Source organism: Pan paniscus, chromosome 3 (assembly GCF_029289425.2).
Source record: "Pan paniscus chromosome 3, NHGRI_mPanPan1-v2.0_pri, whole genome shotgun sequence".
Taxonomy (NCBI): domain Eukaryota; kingdom Metazoa; phylum Chordata; class Mammalia; order Primates; family Hominidae; genus Pan; species Pan paniscus.
In genome coordinates, this window is record NC_073252.2 from 145682727 (window position 1) to 145707250 (window position 24524).

Here is a 24524-nt window from a genome sequence, read left to right on the forward strand (position 1 = left end):
ACTCAAGTGCATAACATTTATCATTAGATTCTCATAAGGAGTGTGCAACGTAGATCCCTCACGTGTGCATAGTTCACAATAGGGTCACGCTCCTCTGAGAATCTAATGCCCCTGCTGATCTGGGACCCAGGGGTTGGGGACCCCTGCTATAGGCCAAGGAGATTTAGGATAACGCTTTTCCAAAAGATACCTAACTTTACTTTGTTTTTAATATATGCTAAATTTTAAGGTTGAGACTACTGCTATTAACAACTGTCATACCATCATTTAGTATTTTCTCTATAAGTATGTCACATATAGTATCTCTTTATAGAGATTTTCAATTTCTTATAGCAGCTTATTTACATTCACCCTTTTTGAGCGGGAAGAAGAAAGGAGTGATATTGAGTGGTGGGCACAAGATTCTCCCTTTTTTCTTCCCTACCATTACAGGCAAGAGATCATTTACCCTTGCTCCTGCAAATACCGTTTCATTGTTCGAAACATAGTTGGCCATCTGGCGAAAACTATTATTTAAAACTTGCATTCTTTTATTACTAGTGAAGTTGGAAACATTTTTTGGTGTTTACTAGTGATTTCTATTTATTTTGTGAATTGCATTCATTGTTCACAGTTAACATTATCCCCATTATTATCATTGGCCCTTAGCTCTGAAACTTGGCAGAGATGAATTAAAAGGTGCAACAAGTCTTCTAACTTCTGCATCAGAAATTGGGTTGAAGATGTCTTACATGAACCTGTGGCTTCTGAGTATTTAACAAACTTTTATATTAACCATCTGAACGTTTACATCTCATCTTTACAAATTCTGGAAGTGGTGGTGCAGAGTTGCCAGTCTGAGAGATTCAGGCTCAGCTGGAGAATGTGTTGGGCCTGAAGTAACACAACTGTAAACCTATTTGTGGAGAACCTAAATGCACATACAGTGCTTTGCCTCCACATCAGAGACCTCTCTGTAGTGCCTTAGGGTATGGTGAGGGCAGTAGTCCAGATAGAGGGCCCTCAGTGACTGTCCCATCTTTTAGAACAGAGCCCACAGGGTTGGGTTCTTGCAAGATCTATCTGGGGAATCTTCCTAAAGCCATCATGACAGGGTCTGTCACTTCATTAACTCAACAAATACTAATTGAGCATCTACTCTGTGCCTCATTTTGTTCTAGACCCTGTGGTTATGGCAGTGAACAAAATGAATAGAAATATCCCTGACCTCAGAGTTTCCCTTCGGGGACAAGTTTAGCTCCCCTGGGGGCTCTCCATACTTGACTTTCTCAAGTCTAACTCTTTCTTTGCTTCCTAGCTCCTTGCCTTAATCCTCTTTTTCCTGTGGCCCTTAGATCAAGCCTGGCTTCCTCTTCATTTTCAGTGTTCTGCTACTAAGTTCAACAGCTTCTGTTAATAAGGGACTTCTTTTATTCCTGGCTTCACCATGTCCTAGCTGCAACCCTGAGTCCCACCCAAGTCAGACTGGTAAGTGCGGGCCCCAGGCCCCCAGTGTCCTCTTGTGAGAATTCTCTTTGTCTTCTAGTAGCTCCTCGTTGGAATACTGGCCATTCTTTTAACACATTGGCTTCTGAAACAAGTGTAGAACATGTGTGAACCCACTGTGTATATTGGGGTTCACTGCTTCCTAGGGAGTTTGGTCTACCTGAGGCATGTGATTTGTGTAGATCCTCAAGTAACAGCCCAGGAATGACAATCTTGACTTGTAAGCATGGCCACATTATCCTGCAGCCCTGACTGTCCTGATAATTGGGTACCATCCATTCTTTTTGTTTTACTTAAAAGCAGTTTATGCTCAGTGAAGAATATTTGAAAAATACTGACAAATATGAAATGGCTTTTTTTTAAAAAGACAAAAAACAAAACACTGGTTAAGGTTTTCTTTTGGGGGGGGAGCTTACCTTCTAAACAGCTGTTTTATGTGCAACTGCATACTTTTCTCCTGCTTTCATTGATGTTTTACAAGTTGACATTTGTGTCTTATCTGTAACCTGCTTGCAGATTGGTCGCTAGCCACTTGCAGAGTGCAATTAACAAGAGTGAGCTCCGATATAAAGACGGTGATTTATTTCCAAAGCTAGCTTAGAGGAAGAAGCACAGGTGTCCCACCTCCAAATGTACCCCTTAGCTTTTGGAGCAGAAAGTGGGCACTTTTAAAAGTCAAGGGAGGGTGTAAGCAGGGTGGGGGATACCTGTTAGCTTGGTGCCTTATCAACGAGGCGGCTGAGCTGGTGACTGCTGGGGTCTTCATGGGTGTGACTAGGCCCTAAACCCCTCAGGTGGGAGACAGTAGTGGGAATGTTTTTCGACTGTTCTCTCGAGGCAACCTCCTGATGGGTGAGAGTTCCATAGCAGGCATGCTTTGGTCTGTAAATTGACTAACTCTCGAGGACTTGGATGAACTTAGTAGGGAATGGCTGGTGAAGGAGGGAGTAAAAAGCTATTTTTTAGCATTTCTAAAAGGCTGCGTAGGAAGTGGGGAATGAAAAAAAGAAAACATCTCTTTGAAAAATGGGGTACTTGGTTACATATTTATGTAACACCTTCTCCCTCTTTGAACACAGCTAGTTTTCAGGAGGTCCAGGCCTGTGTCAGTATGCTCTAGGGTGCTGTGGATGATGTTGATTCTGGGGTCTACCTTGACCTTGCTTGTGAGGAATACTTCACAGACCTCACTACCCAGCCAGCACATTCATTTTCTAACAGCCACATTTCCAGATTTCCTTTCCTTCCTTCTTTCCTCCTGTTGGCTTTGTGTTCCTCATTGTAGCTCTCCGTTTCCTTCCAGTCTTCCTGGGAACTGTTCCTTCCCCAGGAGCTGCCCATAAAGCCTTTTCCCCACCTCTGCTTCTTTCTTCTCTTCTAATATTTCAACATAGTCAAGATATTTTGATTATTCACATACATTTTACAAGGACATTGTAAAGAAAGGGCTTTGTGGCCCAACTGTGGTCTGAGCAGTGTTTGTTCCCCACACCAAGGCAGCATATTTTGATGGTTTAGACTGAGAACTGAACCCAGGACCCGAAGCCTGGCTTTACCATTTAATGTGATCTGACTTCTGTGCCCCTTCTTATGCTTGTCTATAAAATACAGTGTGAAAATGTCCACGTAATTTGTTATAGTGAGCATTAAATGCACTAATACATGCAGAGTACTCACTTGGAGCAGCGACTGGCACATAGGGAGTGCTAAATAAATATTAGATGGTTATTGCACATACTTAACCTGCTTGGAAGCACTGGTGTGAAACAATTTTCCAGTTAATAATGAGTGTTCAAATTTCTTTATGTTGAACACAGTTCCTTATGTTTCAGTGGCCCATCTCATGGACTCAGGTACTGCCTGTTGCAATTTTTTACATGGATTGGTTTCTGCCTTTAGGAGCCTTTTTTTTTTTTTTTTTAAATAAAGGAATTGTATGTGTTAATGTAGTAAAGTCTTCAAACATAATTTTGGCCTTTAAGGGATGTTTTTATACTCACTGGCCTATACCCGAGTTGTCACTCACGGCCTCTGCTAGCTACTTCACAGCTCCTGTGAAGGACACTGCTCTGCCCACAGCCCCTGCTGGGGAGAAAGCTCTCTGAGGACTGTGTCCTCCCTCTTCTCCTTTTCCTGGGGTGGCTGATTTGATTGGGATGGGACACCAGATAGCTACCTCTGTCATGGCCTTCCGTGGGAAAAACATGAGCCAAGCCAATTTGATTCTCTTGAGAATTTTAATTTGGGAAATCAGAAGGAAAAAGCCGTGGGAGCCGAAATTGAAAGAATGCCATGAACTAATGGCATGAGGACAGGCCTGCCAGGCAGTGACATGGCAGCAAACCCAGAGTCTGACAGCAAGAATTAATACGAAGTAGAAGAGAAGATGTGACAATTGCACGCGACAGAGAAAACTAAACACACAGAGAGAAGCCAAGTTAGGTTAATGGCAGAGGCCCAGGGAGAAGATCTCAGACATAGCTGTACTGTGAGTTTTTTCTCAAAGCAAGTTGCTCACATGTTTTCCTGGTCTCTTCGTAATTGTATTCTCATTATTTGAGGCTTTGCATTCAAAAGGTCCTAACTTAACAGCAGCTATATAGCATATGTAGTCCTTTCCTTTCCCATCGAAAGGATTACTCTCATTTTGTTCTTATTGCCTTAATACCTCTTCTGCAATTTAAAGTGATGTAAATTGAACTCACTTTTTAGTACTATATTCAAGTCTCCATATTCCATGCTGTGTTTTCCTGATAGCACTAATTTATTTTCTTCTTTTTTTTGGAATATGTCTTCTATTGCACTCCTGTGGAATTTGCAAATCTGGACCCCTCCGTTCCTATGCAACACGGGCTGGTGATTTCTCTCAGATCTAGGGCATGGACTCCTTAGGGCAGCAGCCTCACCCTCTTTGTATTCGTACAGCACCATGGGCTGTGCTGAGCAAGTGATAGATGCCCAACAAGTCGTTGGTCGTTTCTTGTGGTTCATTTAGTTCTTATCATCGTGGCTTGTCTTGGATCACAAAAGAGGATGTTTTAGCCCTTTGCTAGGATGCATCTTTTTTTTTTTCCAAGCTTTAAATTTATTTGAAGGAAAATAAATATTAAAGAATTTGAGAGAAATGAGGGAGTTATACAGTAACTGTTGGCTTTGATTGGGAACTAAGTTTCTCATTTGTGCCGTGAATGTTGATACTCCAATGGCAGAGGAGTGAACAAACTCATTTGTTAAGCGAGATGAACACCTGACAACTAAATCCCTACTAATATTTGCTTTGGGCCCTAAGTATATTCTGTGGTTAACAAGGTAGCTTGTCTTGACATTACTCCCGCATGTGGGAGTGTTTTTCTTTTGGTATTCCCTTTCTTAGCATATTTGGGAAACCACTTTATTTGCCAAGTTACTATATTTGCTACCAAAATGTTTGAATAATGCTGTGTTTTGTCATTGAGCGTAACTTCCATGATCTTTAAAAACAATGCTTTGAAATAGTGTTCTCATCTGTATATTGTTTCTCTTGTGTCCTAATTTCTTCTTTTTATAAGAACACAAGTCATATTGGAGCAGGGCCCATTCTTAATGACCTCATTTTAACTGATTACTTCTGTAAAGACCCTAGTTCCAAATAAGGACACATTCTCAGGTTCTGGGGGTTTGGATTTCAGTATATAAATTTGGGGAGAACACAGTTCAACCCATAATACAGAGGAACCACCACCCTACTAATTACCATAGCACCCATTAAACCAGGCTTTCTTGGCGTTGAAGCCAAGAAGCTTAAAAGATTTGTTTGCCCCTAGAGTCCACAGTCATTAGGTTGAGACTTCTGAGTCTCACTAGGTGTTGGCATAGTTACCAGAAAATCCTTAAAGGACCCTCCTCATCTCTCACCTGGATCAGGACAGGAGCCTCCTAACTTGTCACCCTGCTGCCGCCCTTGTCCACCTTCAGTCTGCTCTCAACACATCTCTGGGTTCCACTACTTCCTGGTTGTATGACCTTGGGCAAGTTGGGTAACCTGTGTCTGTGTCCTCTTCTGCTGTAGTGATAGTTAACCGAATCTACAAACGTAAAGTGATTAGTAGAGTACCTGATGTTATAAGGTGTGGTAGCCAGAATGGTGGCCCTCCAGTGATGTCCTGTCCTAATCATCCCTGGAACCTGTGAATATGTTATTTTACATGGCAAAAGGGACTTTCAGATGTGATTAAAGACCCTGAGATTATTGGCCGGAGCGGCGGGGGGAGCGGGGAGAGGAGGTTATCTTGGATTATCGTAGGGCCCATTGTAATCACAGTGGTCCTTGAAAGAGAGAAGAGATGTGATGACAGAAACAAAGGTCAGGCTGGGCACTGTGTCTCACACCTGTAATCCCAGCACTTTGGAGGGCCAAGGCAGGAGCATCACTTGACCCTAGGAGTTCAATACCAGCCTGGGCAATGTAGTGAGACCCCATCTCTACAAAAAATAAAAAAATAGGCGATAGGCGTGGTGGTGGTGGTTCATGCCTGTAGTCCCAGCTACTCAAGAGGTTGAGGTGGGAGTTTCTCATGAGCCCAGGAGTTCAAGGCTGCAGGGAGCTATGATAGTGCCACTGCACGCTAGTCTAGGTGACAGAGTGAGACAGTTCTGCTGACACCTTGATTTTAGCCCCATGAGACTTCCCCCATTTTAGACTTCTGACGTCCAAAAACTGTTAGATAATAAATTAGCATTGTTGTAAGCCACTGCATTTGTGGCAATTTGTTACTACAGCAATAGGAAATGAATACATAAGTGTCAGCTGTTTTATCTGGTTTTCCTGTTCCTACTGTAAATGAGATTTTCTTTAAACAGAGGAATCTGTGGCCAAAGACAGTTGGAAAACGAGTGGGCTAGGTGGTTGCCAGCATTCCCGTCCTATCTCCCATCCTGATGTGGCAGGTACTCTCTCCAGACAGTGCCTAGCCCCAGTAGTTTCTCAGCATTTGTGGAATGTTTAGGGAAGGCTGGATGGTGGTCTCCAGTTTGGAGCTGCCTGTGGGATTCTCTCCAGTCCCCACATCACTCCTGAAGGATTCTTCATAATTATTTGGCTATTTTGGTGTTTGGTTGTCTGTCATGTGCAATATTGGCCTTGAGCTCTGTGCTCCAGGTTTACGGGTTTCTTTTGGGGCCTGTGCACCTTTGTGGGCTCTACTTGTTTTCCTTTTACTCCATAAATTTGTCACTTCAGGTCATTCAAGTGACTTCAGATGTTGTGTATTCTATGATAAGAATTCATTACACAGACACCCCAGGCAAGCTGGACTCAGAGTTAGGGCCAGGAATACTTTACCAGAATAGAGCCAGAGACAATGTTGGCCCATGAGCTGCTTCTGGAACAGCCTGTGATTTGGCCTTTAGGCCTAAACTAGCCCCGTGATGCATTCTGGGCTTATGAGTTGTTTGCAGCATTTTTAAAATCTAAAAAATGAGTTAGTTATTTGCTTTATTTTTTAACCTGTACAGAGAAGCCATAATGCCATTTTTGCATATAGTACCACTGCTGGTTTTGTAAAACAGGAAAACGTGAAGGAAAATATGAAGCTAGTCTACAATCCTAGAGGAATTTCATTTCACTTCCAAGTTACTTGGATTAATGTCAACATTATTTCGCTGGCATGAAGGGTACTAAATTCTTAGAGTCTGTACCCTGTTCCTCTTTAGATAAAACATGAAAGAATTTTGGTGCGTGTTTTGATGTGCAGAGTCAGGGGCAGCTCCCTCAGCAGACCTTTGCGTAGTTGATAATCTAATTATGTGGCTCTCTACATAAAGACTATGAGCTTCCAGGTGCAATTTGTCTATTTTAAAGAGGGCTATGGAATCTATTATGATTTATAAAGAATCTTGTATTCAGATTTAATGAGTGACAAGAATATATTTATTGACCATACCCTTTTTCTTTTCAAGCCCAGGATTATAGAACATGCTGCATTTCTAAAAGCATCCCCATTAGTGCTTTCGTTGGTGGGGTGGGAAGTTGTAGGAGTTAGTAGTGACAACTTCATGACGAGGGCTCAGGCTTGTAACTTAAGGGGTTATCCTGCACTGACAGTGCTGCCTAGATGGGCAGTCAAGGTAGGGTGACCCAAACAGAGATGCTCCCCATCCCCCCAGCAGAGTGTCTGTTTGTCTAATATCTCATGGTCTTAACTAAAAATTGTTGATAAATAGGTGGCTCTGCTATAAGAAATAATTTTCTCAGTTGTAGAATCAAGGACAAGCAGTGGCAGTTCAGGCCAGAATCTGGAGGCTGTCCACACCTGAATTCAAAACGAGGTTGGCTCTCTCCATGTGGTATCCTACCTCTCAAACTTAGCACATCTCAAATATAACCCCTCATCTCTCAAACTGCTCCTAACCCTGGGAAGAATTAGATCACCTACATTGTCTCTCCTATTTGCCTGTAGATCAAGACACAAAAATTCAAGTCTGGAAGACTCTGAAGTGGCAAGTTCATTTGAAGGGTGCAGGTCACATTCATTCTTTTATGTTAGCTGTGCTTTTTGTGCACAGTCAGACTTGGCATTATCCACCAATATATAACAGCCTTGAGGGTATCTCAAGAGCAGTATTAATTCACAATACTCAGGAATTAGCAGGCAGAAGAGAATAGGGGGCATGGAGTTACAAATAAATGATTTTTCCATTTAGTTGCAATTCTGCACTAGAGTCATTTAGAGAGCCTGATGGTTTCACACCAGTTGAGATCTGGGCAAAAGGACCTGGGAATAACGTGAAATCTCTTGAAAGATTGAATGGTGGAATGGAAAGGACATTGGTGGGAGTCTGAGAAACCAGGGAGTTGATCCTTTGCCTCCAGGACTTATTACCAGCAGTGTAAAGAGGTCTGTGACTTGATTGAGTCACTAAACTATCTCTGAACCTATTTTTTTTTCTTCTTCTTTTTCTTTCTTTCTTTTTTTTTTTTTAAAGGTAACAGCAACACCTACCCTGCTGGTGTATTAAGAATAATTGAAATAATATTTGTAAGTCAATTAGCGTAGAGCAGGCGCTCAATAAAGGTTAGTTGGTTAGGCTGGGCGCGGTGGCTCACGCTTGTAATCCCAGCACTTTGGGAGGCCGAGGCAGGTGGATCACCTGAGGTCGGGAGTTCAAGAGCAGCCTGACCAACATGGAGAAACCCCATCTCTACTAAAAATAAAAAAATTAGCTGGGGGTGATGGCATATGCCTGTAATTCCAGCTACTTGGGAGGCTGAGGCAGGAGAATTGCTTGAATCCGGGAGGCGGAGTTTGCGGTGAGCTGAGATCTTGCCATTGCATTCCAGCCTGGGTGACAAGAGTGAAACTGTCACCAAAAAAAAAAAAAAAAGTTAGTTGGTTAGTTTCCTCTATTCTCCCTGCCCTGCATCTAATCCAGGCAGAGATGTTGCTGGTCTTTGTAACTAACTTAGTCAGAAACTGCTTGAGTTTTATGTGCAATGATATTGGAAAGAAAATACATTTAATGGACTGCATTAAGTTTAGCAAACTGCCTTATGCTTTTGTTTTGAAAAGAAGAAGACATCTATAAAATATGAACTGCATGGGAAAATAAATTTAAAATGTATAAAGTAATGGAAAGGAAATTACATTTATAATTATTAAAAGAAATAGAATATGGTGTGGTCAGATTTTTAACAGTGGAAATTTTGCATAATGAACTCTGGTAAAACCCTAAGAGGAGATCACCAGAAAGGGGAAAATGAGTGATAGAAATGCTTATATTTTAAAATGAAGAAATGATATAACTATAATTCTTAGCACAGGTACAAAGCATGCTCTTTACATAGGGAGAAATACATCAGATTAGTTATGCAAATGAGCCCCAATTTAATCTGTTACAAACATTTTCAACTAATGAAATTAGGCATGAAATGCTGAAAAATTGGTGCATTTCAGTTTTAACTTTCCAGAGAATCTACTATTCTGACCATATGAAACACCATCTTTAAAATAACCTGCAGCCTTTGATCTAGTGATTTTGGATAAAATAATGAAACAGCTCCAATGGAAGACTATATAGCTTACGCCAGTCTATTCATAGCAATATATAAAAAATACATAGGTAAGTAAATATAAACAAACATGTTCGTATATATTATGTGTAAATGTACACATATAAACAAGATCCTGTTGCGATCTGGCAAAGCAAACAGCAAAATAGAATAATGTGTATGTAACTACTAAAAATTATAAGCCCACAAACTATCAGTATTTGGAAATAGGTACATGAAATAAAATCATCCTATTATATCTTTTTTTGTTTTTATTTTTATTTTATTATTTATTTATTTTATTTTATTTTTTCTTGAGATGGAGTCTCGCTCTGTCACCCAGGCTGGAGTTCAGTGGCGCTGTCTCAGCTCACTGCATGCTTCGCCTCCCGGGTTCCTCCCGGGTTCACACCATTCTCCTGCCTCAGCCTCCTGAGTAGCTGGGACTACAGGCGCCTGCCACCACGCCTGGCTACTTTTTGTATTTCTAGTAGAGATGGGGTTTCACCGTGTTGGCCAGGTTGGTCTTGAACTCCTGACCTTAGGTGATCCGCCCGTCTCGGCCTTCCAGAGTGCTGGGATTATAGGCCTGAGCCACCGTGCACAGCCTATTGTATCTTATTTACAGGTTTGGCTGCTGTTTCAGGGATGTAGAGAAGCATAAGACTGACAGCCGTCGCTTCAGGGAAATGAGGTTCCAGAGTGGGAAGATAGGTGACAATGCGCAAATATTGACTAAATAAGTTTGGGTGAATGAATAAGTGCTATGAAGGAAATAAGACGGCAGTAGAATGGAGAGGGCCACGGTGCCTAGGACTAGCCCTATCCTAGGAAGGCTGAGGTGGGGAGGATTCCTGAGCTGAGCCATGGTGTTGGAGGAGTGGGCTAGTAAAGATGTAGCCTCGGGGAATAGCAAGTAAAGGGTTTTCAAACTGGAGTGAGTTTGGCATGTGTGAACCAAGAGCAACCAGTGTGTCTAGATCTTAGAGAACAATTGTATGTTTGCCTGGTTTACATTAGGAACTAAGTTATTTTATTTATTTACTTTATTATTTTGAGACAGTCTCATTCTCTCACCCAGGCTGCAGTGCAGTGGTGTGATCCTGGCTCACTGCAACCTTCGCCTCCTGAGTTCAAGCGATTCTCCTGCCTCAGCCTCCCAAGTAGCTGGGACTACAGGCAACCGCCACCACGCCCGGCTAATTTTTGTGTTTTTAGTAGAGATGGGTTTTCACTATGTTGGCCAGGCTGGTCTCCACCTCCTGACCTCAGGTGATCCACCTGCCTTGGCCTCCCAGAGTGCTGGGATTACAGGCGTGGGCTACCTCGGCCAGTTTTTTTTTTTTTTTTTTTTTTGGAGACAGGGTCTCCCTATTGCCTAGGCTGGAGTTCAGTGGCATGATCTTGGCTCACTGCAACCTTCTCCTCCTGGGTTCAAGTGATTCTCGTGCCTCAGCCTCCCAAGTAGCTGGTATTAAAGGCATGCACCACCATGTCCAGCTAATTTTTGTAATTTTAGTAGAGATAGGGTTTCACCATGTTGGCTGGGCTAGTCTCAAACTCCTGGTCTCAAGTGATCTGCCCACCTTGGCCTTCCAAAGTGCTGGGATGACAGGTGTGAACCACCACACTGGCCATATTTTACATTTTAACACAACCAAATTTTATTAATTTTTCTTTATCTTTTCAATTACCCCCAAACCTAATGGCTAAAATAGCAGCCATTTATTCCATTGTGCGCTTTACTCACTGGGCAGTTACATGTCCCTCCAAACGGCCTCATGCATGTACAGGGCTGGCTGGCTGGCTGGCTGGCTGGTGGGCTGCTGCTGCGGCAACTATACGGGGCCACTGAGCCAGGAGTCATTCATCAGTGAGCCGGCGAGCCTGGGCCTGTTCTCGTGAAAGACTGAGGGTTCCATGAGAGTGGAGCAGAGGTGTGTAACATTCCTTGATGTGGAGGCTCTGAATTGGCACAGTGTCACTTTCTCTGTATTCTATTGGCTACAAGACTAGCCCAGGTTCAAGGGCTGGGAAATAGATGAGTTTCCATGGGAGGAGCTGCAATGTCAGTGCACTGAGATGTGCCTGCAAGGAGGGCTGGAGGATTGGTCCATGCTTGCAATCCATCCCATTTCACCTTATGCTTGGTGCTTTTCTTCTATACTTTAGGTGTAAGAAATTAAAATCCTGTATGATCCAAAAGTTTTACAGTTTTGCCTTTTCATATTTAGGTCTTTCAGTGTTTACATATTATTTTTAAAATTTGCAAACAGCACGATAAACATGAATTAGAGGAAAAATGAAGTTTCAGAAACTTACAGTGGGGAATGTTGAACAAAAGGTTAGAGGCTGTGCACGTGGTGGAGCAGGGGCTATATGGGGAGCCTTTGTATCTTCAGCTCAGTTTTACTGTGAACCTAAAACTGCTCTAAAAATAGTCTATTAAACAATTTTATTACCATAATATGACTCAGTCTTCATTATGACAGTAATGTGTGAAGGAGACACACAGGAAGACAGCAGCTGTGTGAAGTGCAGAAATCAGTGAACACCTTCTTAGAAAGTGCTTTAAACCAGAGGCAGGATTGTATACTGCTCAGGCCGTGGCCTTTGGACCAGTGGTTCTGAAGAAGAAGCAAGCCTTTGCTGCTATTGTTTGTAGCTGTGCCAACCTTATGCAAATTACTCAACATCTTTGAGGTTTGGCTTCTTTGTTTGTAAAATGGTATAATAATCTTTATATATCTCTTGAGAATTTTTGAATGAAATGAAATGTGTATCACCTAGCATGGTGCAAGGCCTGTAAAATAAATGTTAGCCTATTTTAGAAGTAGAGTTTTCCACTATTAATCTCCAGTTAAGATGAGGACCTCTGTAGGTCTTTTGCGGAATTAATTCTTCCTACCATTTCTTCTTGGCCTTCAGTTACCTCTCTGATGCTGTTTTCTATGAACATTCTTTTTGAATCTTCTGGGTTTCTCTGGCTGGAGTGGTTATTTGGCAATTGGTTAAGAGCAGCTGGTTGGCTGACCTTGGGCTTTTGAGTTCCTTATGTCTGAAACCATGGCACGCAGCCAGATTGCATCAAGCCACTATCAGGTGTGTGTGTTCCTAATCACAGCCTGAACTTTAGAATTGGGCAAGTCCTGACTGGAGTGAGCAGAGAAAGGGAGAATACTTTAGGGAACAATGTGAAATAATCAGATCTGAGGAAGAAGGAGGTAGGGGAGGGAATAAACATTTTTTCAGCATCTGTTCTGTGGCAGGGTATAAACTAGAAGTCAGAGGCTACCCAGAGCGTGCCAGGTTGAAGATGGCGGGCCATTTGGCAAGGGAGTTGGGTCATGCCTTCTCATAGATTGAGTGGAGGAGAGCTCTACAGCTTTACCAATTTTAGGAGGAATAAATTTCTTTTATGCTTTGACTTAAAACAAGAACCCAAGTCATCATTATACTTTTCTTTCTAGGTCTGTCAGTGGCCCAGCGGAAGTTTGCTCATTCACTCAGAGACTTTAAGTTTGAGTTTATCGGTGATGCTGTGACAGATGATGAACGATGCATAGGTAATTAAACATGATATTTTGGTTTGTTTTCCCTTGCCATGGCCACCAAATAATCACTCCTTTCTTCTTACAGATGCTTCCTTACGTGAATTTTCAAATTTTTTGAAGAATCTGGAGGAACAGAGAGAAATTATGGTGAGTTGAGAGGGGTGTAAATGAATAAGTCAGCTTTCAAGGGGGAAAAAATCTGGATTTGAAAGCTGGTTCTGGTAGAAGTTGTGAAGCATTTGTCTCTGGGTACAGCAGTGCATTGTAATGGAAAGATGAGGTTTCCGGAGCCCTGATTTCTAGTTCCTTGAGGGTGCTGACCACGGTCAGAACTTGGAGAAGCTGCTGGGCCTCTCGACCAAGGCCTTACTTCTTCATCTGTAAAGTGGACAGTGGGACTACATCACTGCTTTCTAGCTTTTTGTTGCAGCAGAGCACTTTCATTTATGTAGGCTCTCATGCAGAAGCTTAATATATCAGGGGGATAAAAGCAGAAAAGCTTATGTAGAAACAGAGGACAGCTGGGCAATGTTAGCGCCTGACTCATACTCCTGTAGATTTCTAGGCTGTGTGGAAAGGGAGAGAACTTGGGCCTTGGAAGTCTTTGAGATCCCACTTTGCATCAAGATTCATGATCATAACAAGAATAAGAAGAACTACCCTTGGCCAGGCATGGTGGGTCATGCCTGAAATTCTAGCCCTTTAGGAGGCTAAGGTGGGTGGATTGCACAAGCTCAGGAGTTTGAGACCAACCTGGCCCACATGGTGAAACCCCATCTCTACAAAAATACGAAAACTAGCCAGGCATGGTGGCATGTGCCCATGGTCCCAGCTACTCAGGAGGCTGAGGTGGAAGGATCACTTGTGCCCAGGAGGCTGAGGTTGCAGTGAGCCGAGATTGTGCCACTGCCCTCCAGCCTGGGTGACAGAGCAAGACCCTGTCTCAAAAAAAAGAAAAAACAAAACAAAAAACAAAAAACAGCTGTCCCCCATGGGGTGCTCTTCATATGCAGTGCTGTGCTGAGTGCCTTGAGTGTATGATCTCATTTGCACTCAACTGTAAATTTTGGGGTTATTGAATATTGTCTGCTTTTCTTAAAAGCTTACATTACCTTCCTAATGATATTCTTTAATTAAACCAGATTTACAGCAGAATTGCTACCAGGTTGTGACACACCATCTATTCTCACCATTTATTTCAGGCTTAAAAAAAAAAACACAGATTCAGGCTGGGCGAGGTGGCTCATGCCTGTAATCCCAGCACTTTGGGAGGCTGAGGCAGGCGAGTCACCTGAGGTCAGGAGTTCGAGACCAGCCTGGCCAACTTGGTGAAACCCCATCTCTACTAAAAATACAAAAAAATTAGCTGGGTGTGGTGGCATGCACCTGTAATCCCAGCTACTCGGGAGGCTGAGGCAAGAGAATCGCTTGAATCTGGGAGATGGAGGTTGCAGTGAGCTGAGAGTGAACCACTGCACTCCAAACTTGGCAACAGAGTGGGACTCTGTCTCAAAAAAAAAAAAAATACGGATTCTTTTTTCTATATTCTTGAAAATGAGTACTATCTAGAATTACGTTATAGTGTAAGTGTATGAGTGGGTTTAGATGTGGTAGAAATAATACTGGACATATTAGCTAAGTTGGTTTACCTTGACTGTGTGCCAGTGTATTAGTCCGTTCTCACAGTGCTATGAAGAAATACCTGAGACTGGGTAATTTATAAAGGAAAGAGGTTTAATTGACTCACAGTTCCGCATTGCTGGGGAGGCCTCGGGAAACTTACAGTCATGGTGGAAGGCAAAGGAGAAGCTGGCACCTTCTTCACAAGGTGGCAGGATGGAGTTGAGTGCAGGCAGGGGAAATGCCAGATGCTTATAGAACCTTCAGATCTCACAGGAACTCACTATCATGAGAACAGCATGGGGGAAACCACCCCCATGATCCAATTACCTCCACCTGGTCCTGCCCTTGACATGTGGGGATTATGGAGTTTACGCTTTCGTGTAAGATTTGGGTGGGGACACAGAGCCAAACCATATCAGCCAGGAGCTGTTCTAAGCTGTTTACCTAATGCTAAGTCACTGAATTCTCACATCAACCCTATGAGAGAGATTCTGCTGTTGTTCCCCATTTAATGGATGAGGAAACTGAGGCACATTACCTTGCCCTAGATCACATGGCATCTAGGAGGTAGAGCTTGTATGTGTTAAGAAGCAGGCACTCTGAACTGCCCTCCCTGTCACTGCAGCTGGCTTCGTAGGTGTCACTCTAATTTCCTGGGTGGTGGCTGGTGGGGGTTTATGTTGGCTAGGGCTGCGGGAGGACACTGATTTGGATTTAAAAAGTGACAGAGGGCTGGGCGCAGTGGCTGATGCCTGTAATCCCAGCACTTTGGAAGGCTGAGGTGGGTGGATCACCTGAGGTCAGAAGTTTGAGACCAGCCAGGCCAACCTGGTGAAACCCTGTCTCTACTAAAAATACAAAAATTAGCTGGGTGTTGTGGGCACCTGTAGTCCCAGCTACTTGGGAGGCTGAGGCAGGAGAATCAGTTGAGCCCGGGAGGCGGAGGTTGCAGTGAGCTGAGATGGTGCCATTGCACTCCAGCCTGGGCGACAGAGCGAGACTCCATCTCAAAAAAAAAAAAAGTGACAGAGACATATGTCCTCAAAAGCCCTAATATAATTTGCACTCATTCCTAAATTTTGCGGTAATTTGTGTGTATATATTGTAGATACTGTAGAGGGTATGTGAAGACAGTGTGGTCCCATGAGGTTTTTCTGGCACACACTGACAGATACAATCATTATTCATGTGATCCTGTAGTCATCAATTTTTCAGCTATTTAGGAAAGACTAAATAAGATGGTGAATAAAAATAGTGCCATGACATCACCTTTCTAGTACATGGAGCAGATGTGTGGGCTGGTGAGGTACGTGTTCTTAGTTTATGTTAACAGTGTCATTTTTTTTTTCTTAACCCTCTTTGATAGTTGTACTTTCCTGGCATCCTGAACATTGAGCACATACCTATTGATCTCTTTTTATGTTCCAGTTGCTGTTGAGAATCTCAGGACAAAGGTAAAGGCAAAGAAAGCAAAAGTCTCTGCCTTCATGGAGGTTAGATTCTAGGCGGGGGTAGTGAAGTAGAAATAAACCTGTAATCCATTGGCAGGCAGTGAAAAATGCTACAAAACAATACAGGGCAAGGAGCCAGGTGGGGCGGGGCTACAGCATATCTGGAGTGGTGAGGTGCTGACTGCCTTTTCAGTAGGATACTGCACAAAGGGCATCATCCTGGTGTCTGGAGGAAAAGTTCTGAGCAGAGTGGTGCTGGATTTTAGCTCTACAGAAATAGCGTGTGACCATTGTTAGGCTCAGTATTCTGTTTCTGTTTTAGGTTCCTTGAAATAGAGCGATGAGGTCCAAAAACGGGAACATGGTATTGGCTCCAGGCTGTGTGGAGTAGACAGCATGGTTTGCAGAGCTGTTGTTAGCCAACTGACTGGTTTAAGCTCCAGCTGTGATGGAGGTTGATAGGGTCTCTGTGTTAGACGAGGTTGGGTTCCCATGCAGGGTAGGAACGAGAATAGGGTGGTGTCTGTATAAGGCCATGAACCTTAGGAGTGGTGTGGTGTGTCATACACAACTCATTGTGGGAACATAAACACCTGCTGGAAAGCAGGACGCTGTCCAAAGCTGGGGTGGGTGGCAGCCACAGCCAACCACGGAATTAACAGGACACCTCCTAATGCTTTCTTCCTTTTTAGCTTGGAAAATTTCAAACATGTACCAAAGTCGAGAGAAATATACAATGAAACTACATGGACTCGACATTCAGCCTCAGACCAGTCTCGTTTCTCCTGTGATCCTTACTCCCCTTGACCCCCTGCTTTCCTCATTATTTTGACAGAAAGCCCAGTTTCATTCACAAATACTTCAATATATATCTCAAAAAGCAGACACTTAAAAAAACACAGTATCCTTATCACAATCAGTAATTTCTTAATTTTGTGAAAAGTTAGGTCATATTCAAGTTTTCCTGATACTCATTCAAATTCTGCCTCTTTCCCTCCCCAACCCCCGCCCTCAATAACAGTTGGTCTGTTTGAATCTGAGTCCAAACATATTACATTTGATTGATACATTTCCAAGTCACTTTAAATCTATAGGTTCTTCTCCTCATCCGCTTTTTTTCTCCTTTACAAGAATTCCTGATCCTTTTATATTTGCCTCAGAAACCTTTAAAATAGTACTTTCCTAAGTTATCAGTGAGTTGCAATAATGAAATTAGTAAAAGTTGAAAAGTTGGATTCTTAACCCATATTGACATTGTTTGGGTACTTCTCATCTTGATAGTCACTGATCACTTTTTTTTTTTTTTTTTTAAAGTGGAATCACTGTGGCTACCTTTGTTTCTTTAAATACCTTTGAATGCTTACTAAAACATAACTGATGCATTACAGAACACTCGCCTGAAACTTTCGAGGAAGAATAGATACTTGCCTCAAGAAATTTCCAGTGTGATACTGGAGAGTAAGTGGTAAAGAGCTAATTAAATAGCCTATACTAAGTGCTTCAGACAAGGAATGGGAAAAGAAAACAATATACAAAGTGCGCCAGCAAAGATAATGTGGCTCACATGGAGTGGGCAGCCCCTAAGCTTGTGGCTGTTAGGAAAGGGTTTATGGAAGAAGTATTGGAGCTAGAGTTTGTGGGGTGGAGACACAGCAGAGGGCCTTTGTATAGTTTAGTAAGCCCATACCCCCAACACCGGGACAAGGAGAAAAGGAATGTCTTTAAGCAGCTAAAATGGTTGCCAGTACATTCTGAGAACTTTGAAAGACTCTTGTTTTACTTAAATTTTTTTTAACTTAAAAGTTTTACAAACCATCAGCATGTTAAAAGCCACAGATTAAGAAAGGAATGCAAAATGACTGTAAAATGGAGGTAGAAATAGTCTAAAATTGGTTCCAAGGATTTCATAGTGGTCACTTAATCTTTTTGTTTGTTTGTTTTTGAGATGGGGTCTCGCTCTGTCACCAGGCCTGAGTGCAGTGGTGCAATCTCAGCTCACTGCAGTCTCCGCCTCCCAGGTTCAAGCGATTTTCCTGCCTCAGCCTCCTGAGTAGCAGGGACTACAGGTGTGCGCCACCACGCCCAGCTCATTTTTGTATTTTTAGTAGAGATAGGGTTTCACCATGTTGGCCAGATGATCTCAATTTCTTGACCTTGTGATCTGCCCGCCTCCTTCACCCAAAGTGCTGGGATTACAGGCATAAGCCACTGTGCCCGTTCCACTTTATCTTTAAAAGCAATTAGTTTAGTATTTTCTGAAATCCTAAATTGAATAATGGTGCAGCATAATATTCATAATTGGATATTCATAATTAAGACTGAGTCATTAAAATATTAAAACTACATATGTCTATTTTAGAAGGCAAACAGTAATGTCAACTATTTTAAAATGTTTTCTGAATCTTAAGGGTAAGATGAGACTTTAGGTTTTAAGGGATAAAGTCATCTGTGTGTATGCTCAGCAATCCCTGTTGGTTTTGAGCCACCAGTTATATAAGTTCATACGCCTCATCTCTATGCTTAAATAGGCTGTATTAGGTATACAGTTCAACAAATAGTGTGTGCCTGCCACATGCCAAGCACTGTGCCACATGCTAGAAAGATAAAGACATAAGTAGTGATTCATCCATTGGAGGAGATGGCTGAAAGAAGGCATGTAATTTCCAACATGCTTCGTGGTAATCAAGTGATTGAGAAATTCAGGGAAGGCATCTTGGAGAGGTGATATCTGGGCTGAGTTGAAGGATGACCCTTAGCTATGTCTGGTTTCCTCCTTGAGGGGAAACTGTTGAAATTTCGAAAAGAGGGAAGGATATGTTTGCATAGCCCCTTCCTTTTCCCCCGACAATGTCCAGCTTTGTTCCTACTAAAGTGAATTGTTGGAGAGAGAAGTAGAGCAATTGCCAGTCTAAGAAAAAAAGTCAGTGTTTCCCTCCACACTCAAAGAAGTGTAATTTCTATGAATACACATGCCTCACCCTTTAAAAAGTCAAGATAGTTTTTTTTTTTTTTTTTTGAGATGGAGTTTCGTTCTTGTTGCCCAGGCTGGAGTACAGTGGCATGATCTCAGCTCAGCTGCAACCTCTGGCTCCCAGGTTCAAGGGATTTTCCTGCCTCAGCCTCCCCAGTAGCTGGGATTACAGGCACCTGCCACCATGCCTGGCTAATTTTTTGTATTTTTTTTTTTTGAGATGGAGTCTTGCTCTGTTGCCCAGGCTGGAGTGCAGTGGTGTGATCTCAGCTCACTGCACCCCTGCCTCCTGGGTTCAAGTGATTCTCCTGCCTCAGCCTCCCGAGTAGCTGGGACTACACGCGGGTGCCACTATGTCCGGCTAATTTTTTTTGTATTTTTAGTAGAGACAGGGTTTCACCGTGGTAGCCAGGTTGGTCTCAATCTCCTGACCTTGTGATCTTCCTGCCTTGGCCCCCCATCGTGCTGGGATTACAGGTGTGAGCCACCGCGCCCAGCCAATTTGTTGTATTTTTAGTAGACATGAGGTTTCACCATGTTGGGCAGGCTGGTCTCAAACTCCTGACCTCAGGTGATCCACCCGCCTCGATCTCTGAAAGTGCTGGGATTACAGATGTGAGCCACCGCGCCCGGCCAGGACAGTGTTTTTGAGTGAGTAGTTTTTGCTGATCATGTTGCCACCCTTGACTGTGGAGGTGAGGAACTCAACCTGGGGAGTCAGATCTGATACAGTTAGTGGCTGCAACTGCTCTACTCACTTCTGCGCGTGTTCTCAGAGGAAAGGGCTGTGTGGTGTGTTGCTGCCAGAATTCCAGAGATGTTCTCTCTGGCATGGCAGGACATGTTGTACTTATCTGAGGTGGGCAGCTGTCCAGGAATCTAAGGACTTTTAAAATAGTGCTGTAGTGTTTATGTTGTTCTTTTAAAAGCCCTTCATATTGCGTTTACTTCTCTACATGTATTCTTTTATCAGATCATTGAGTTTCATCCCTAGCCTAAAATGGTTGCTCAGTTTCTCAGGATTCTGGCAAATAAGGGCAATTGGTTGAGACCCAGAGGTTCAGGAAAACTGCGGGGAAGCGGGAGTGCTAGGAGAGAGAAGGTGGAGCTTGCCCGATGGTGCACAAAAGGTGCCTGAGATGGAGCTGTTCCGCCTCCCTCTCATCCTGGGGGTGCTGGGGGCAGACTGGGCTGCTAAGCAGATGTGAGGAAGTGTCTTGTCCACGGCTGCACCCCTTTCCCCATTTGGGCAGGAAAGCCCTTTGCCTATGCAGACTCTTCAGGCTTTTGAGACCCTTTTCTTTTTCTGTTGTTTTTCTCTACCACAGACTTTACCCTTGTGAAAATACCAGGCCAGGGATCACTTCCTGGGTGACCTGCCCTGACCTTTTGCCCCTATAGGGAAGGTACTAAGCTGCTGCGTACCAAAGGCTTTTGTTAGCATTCAGATGGTCGGTCGCAGGCAAGACGTGATGCCTGCTCTCTCAGCCCTGGCCTACGCTTTACTGCACCCCCTTCTCATCATCCTTTCATGCTCTCAAATCTCCTCCATAAGTTTTTGGACTTTTGACATGGATTTTTGTTCCAAACTATTAGGTTGGTACAAAAGTAATTGCGGTTTTTGCCATTTTTTTTTTTAAATGGTCAAAACCACAATTCCTTTTTTTTTTTTTTTTTTTGATGGGGGGAGCCTTGCTTTGTCTCCCAGGCTGAAGTGCAGTGGTGGGATCTTGGCTCACTGCACCCTCTGCCTCTCATGTTCAAGTGATTATCCTGCTTCAGCCTCTTGAGCAGCTGGGACTATAGGCACTTGCTACCACACCCGGCTAATTTTTGTATTTTTAGTAGAGACGGGGTTTCACCTTGTTGGCCAGGGTGGGCTCGAACTCGTGATCTCACGTGATCTGTGCGAATTGGTCTGCCAAAGTGTTGGGATTACAGATGTGAGCCACCGCACCCAGTTGAAACCACAGTTAACTTTTGCACTTACCTAAATATTTTTTAAAAAGCGTTTCAGAGTATTACTAAAAGAATATATGTTGGTTAAAATGAGTTAAATGCACTCCACCTTTTAGGAGCAAATATGCTATTCTTTCTTTAGTATGCCCTAGGGCACTTGTCATCAAAGTATGGTCCCTGGTCCAGCATCACTTTAGGAACGTGCAAGAAATGCACATTCTCAGGCCCACCCCAGAACTCTACTGAGTCAGAAACTCTGTCAGCTGGTCTTTCATGAAACTCTCCAGGTGATTCTGAAGCAGGCTGAAATCAGAGCTACTGGCTTAGGGTGCTAGTGAAATCTTGGCTGGCAATCCTTTCCTTGGGGTTAGATCTGTCTGGACGTTGGATACGCTCTAAATTGTTTCGTGATGACTGTGTCCCTGTCAGGAGGTTAAAATAGTGATGGAAAGCCTAAGCTTTGACTTCTCATTTCCAAAGGATTTGAGACTATAGCTGGTTTGTGTTAATGGAATAGGTTTAGTAGGATTTTTAGTGTTACTTACTTTGTATTTAATATTGCTTGTGAGTTCTTATAGGATAAGTACCTAAGACGTTAGATGCCATTAAAAAGATTATGCCTTTAGTTTCATCTTATTATATTTACAATATTTTATATGGCATGTGAAGCTTGTTTTAATCAGTTCTTTTACAGTTTATGTGGATTTCTGTTGGCAGGCACATTCAGAATGGAGGAAATTCATCTTGAACTTATTTGTGAGAACATTTCTCAGTTTGGTTTAAAAGTTGTCAGTGACCTAATTTTATGAAGACTTTTTCCTCCTTGAAACTGACCTTTACAATTGGACAGCATTGCTTTTTCTTACAATTCTCTTTTTCCCGTAAGCCTGTTATTCAGTCAGATAGGGATGTCTTTGTAAAACCTGTTTTTTCAGGAATGTACTGTTTGAGAGTTTAATTTACTGACTCAGAATCCTATAGAGATCACAGTCAGGAATAACTCAAATCAAAATTCTAAAATGAGTGAAGATTGTCTTAGGCAGGAGGCCTGTCTCCTTCTTGGACCCCTTTCCCTGCAAGGCCTTGCCCCATGACTCAGTGTCCTCTCTGTTGGTGACTCATTATCATCTGTGGCCTTCCAGCCTTGTCATCATCAGATTCTACTTCCCTGTTGAAACTTACATTTCCTGAATTTCATATCCTTAGGGTGTATTCTCTGCTTCTGAGGAATCGGCCAACTATGCTCTCTTCTTCCCCCTGACTGCCCCGCCCGACATACACACACCCACCCACACACACACAAGGGACCCTAGAATGTAACCAGCCCATTTAATTGTCTAGTCCAGAGGAGTGATTCGATTATTGGGAATGTGTGCAGCTGAGTCTACTGTTTCACTAGGGAAATATTTCGGGATGAGCCAAAGTACCTAGGATCAGCCTTTAGACCATGTCATGAAAATATTAGATGGTATAGCCTTGAAAACAAAGAACTGAAGAGAACTTAGGGAGACTTATATTTGACTACTTAATTTTTTTTTTTTTTTTTTTTTTAAAGAGGAGTCCAGGCACGGTAGCTCACACCTGTAATCCCAGCACTTTGGGAGGCTGAGGCGGGTGGATCTTGAGGTCAGGAGTTCAAGACCATCCTGACCAACATGGCGAAACCCTGTCTCTGCTAAAAATACAAAAATTAGCCGGTCGTGGTGGCGGGCACCTGTAATCCTAGCTACTCAGGAGGCTGAGGCAGGAGAATCGCTTGAACCTGGAAGGCGGAGGTTACAATGAGCTGAAATCGTGCCACTGCACTCCAGCCTGGGTAACAGAGCAAGACTCTGTCTCAAAAAAAAAAAAAAAAAAAGAGGAAATTGGAGCTCATTGAGGGTGGAGTTTCTACATCACTAAATAAGGTCGTGACAGAGATGAAAATAGAATCTTTCACATCTTCTAGTATCCTAACGACATTATGCCTTGCCTTTTTCTCTTTGTAAGACATAATATTTTTCCTTCCACCTTTGAACATTAGTGAAATGGACATGTATCTTATAGTTGCTATCCACCAGGCAGCAGTCATGAAACGGACATGAGGTTACTTCTCTTTTACTCTTTGGACAACTTTAGCTCCTCAGTATTTCAGTCCACAGACCACTTAAGGAAGAAATATGAATCCTGGTGGTGGTTTGAAAACCTTCCGTTGAGACCTGGTTAGGTCAAGGAAGTGCTGGTATCAGTATCCAAAGAGTGGGTGCCTGCCATCATCTTGGAAGAAAATCCTGGATACAAGAATGGAGCTCCTTAAGAGCACCCTTTGAAGAAATGATGCATCTCCAGTATTTTCAGTGGCACAGAGGAAAAATATGTGTGGTGATACAGTTTGGCTCTGTGTCCCCACCCAAATCTCACCTTGAATTGTAATCCCTATGTGTTGAGGGAGGGACCTGGTGGGAGGTAATTGGGTCATGGGGCCAGTTTTCCCCATGCTGTTCTTGGTATAGTGAGGGAGTTCTCACGAGAGCTGATGGTTTAAAAGTGGCAGTTTACCCTGAACTTGGTTTCTCTCCTGCCACCATGTAAGACGTGCCCTTCTTTCCCTTCCCTTGTGCCAAGATTGTAAGTTTCCTGAGACCTCTGCAGCCATGTGGAACTGTGAGTCAGTCAAACATCTTTTGTTTATAAATTACCCAGTCTCAAGCAGTAACTTCATAGCAGTGTGAAAACAGACTAATTCATGTGGGAAAAACCAGATTTTGATGACTGAGATGAAAAGTGATTCAGAGGAGTTGGACTCTGAAGAAGTTTTGGAAATAACAAATGTAGTTTGCTTACTTCTTTATGCACAAGAGGGATACATGATGAAAACATACCTTTCAAAGAGCTTTTTCAATGTATATAAAAGTGCTAAGTGTTAAGCTATTATTTCAAGATTAGCAGGATTTTTTTGTGGTAGGATATAAAATAATGGAGTCTTTTACAGTTGGTGGTGATTAGATTCAATGATATATATATTAAGTTGGTGGTAGAGATTGTGTTAGAGATTCAAGAAAATGCCAATGTAGTGGGAAAATATGGTTTCGAAGCTGTGGCAGCCATAGGCACCTCTCAGATAGAGGAAGGAGGAGTGACATTGACTGTCAGGCCCAGCTGCTCTGTGGTACAATTGTGTTAGTGTGAAAGCCATGCCTCCCATGTTCTGCCTATCTTTGTCTGTTTTCTGTTGCTTTTAACAGAATACCTGAAACTAGGTAAATAAAAGGAATTTGTTTCTTACATTTATGGAGGCTGAGAAGTCCAAGGTTGGGGGACTCAGGTCTCTCTTCCTTTTTCTTTCTATAAAGTCACCAGTCCACTCCTGTGATAACCCATTAATCCATTAACTCCTTAGGCTTGGAATGGTGGCTTACACCTGTAGTCCCAGCACTTTGGGAGGTGAGGCACGAGGATTGCTTGAGCCCAGGAGT

The 24524-nt window shown here is 42.9% G+C and overlaps 1 protein-coding gene across 3 annotated transcripts in view; it reads left to right on the forward strand.

Moving 5' to 3' along the window:
- The window catches only part of ARHGAP10 (Rho GTPase activating protein 10), a 361433-nt gene that overhangs the window by 94253 nt on the left and 242656 nt on the right, over positions 1-24524 (forward strand). For all 3 annotated transcript variants that reach the window (XM_034959225.3, XM_003815856.5, XM_008968883.5), the window contains 2 exons: positions 12982-13077; positions 13151-13212. In XM_034959225.3, coding sequence (XP_034815116.1) covers positions 13210-13212 — 3 coding nt within the window. In that variant the 5' untranslated portion in view covers positions 12982-13077; positions 13151-13209. The remainder of the gene's footprint in view (positions 1-12981; positions 13078-13150; positions 13213-24524) is intronic.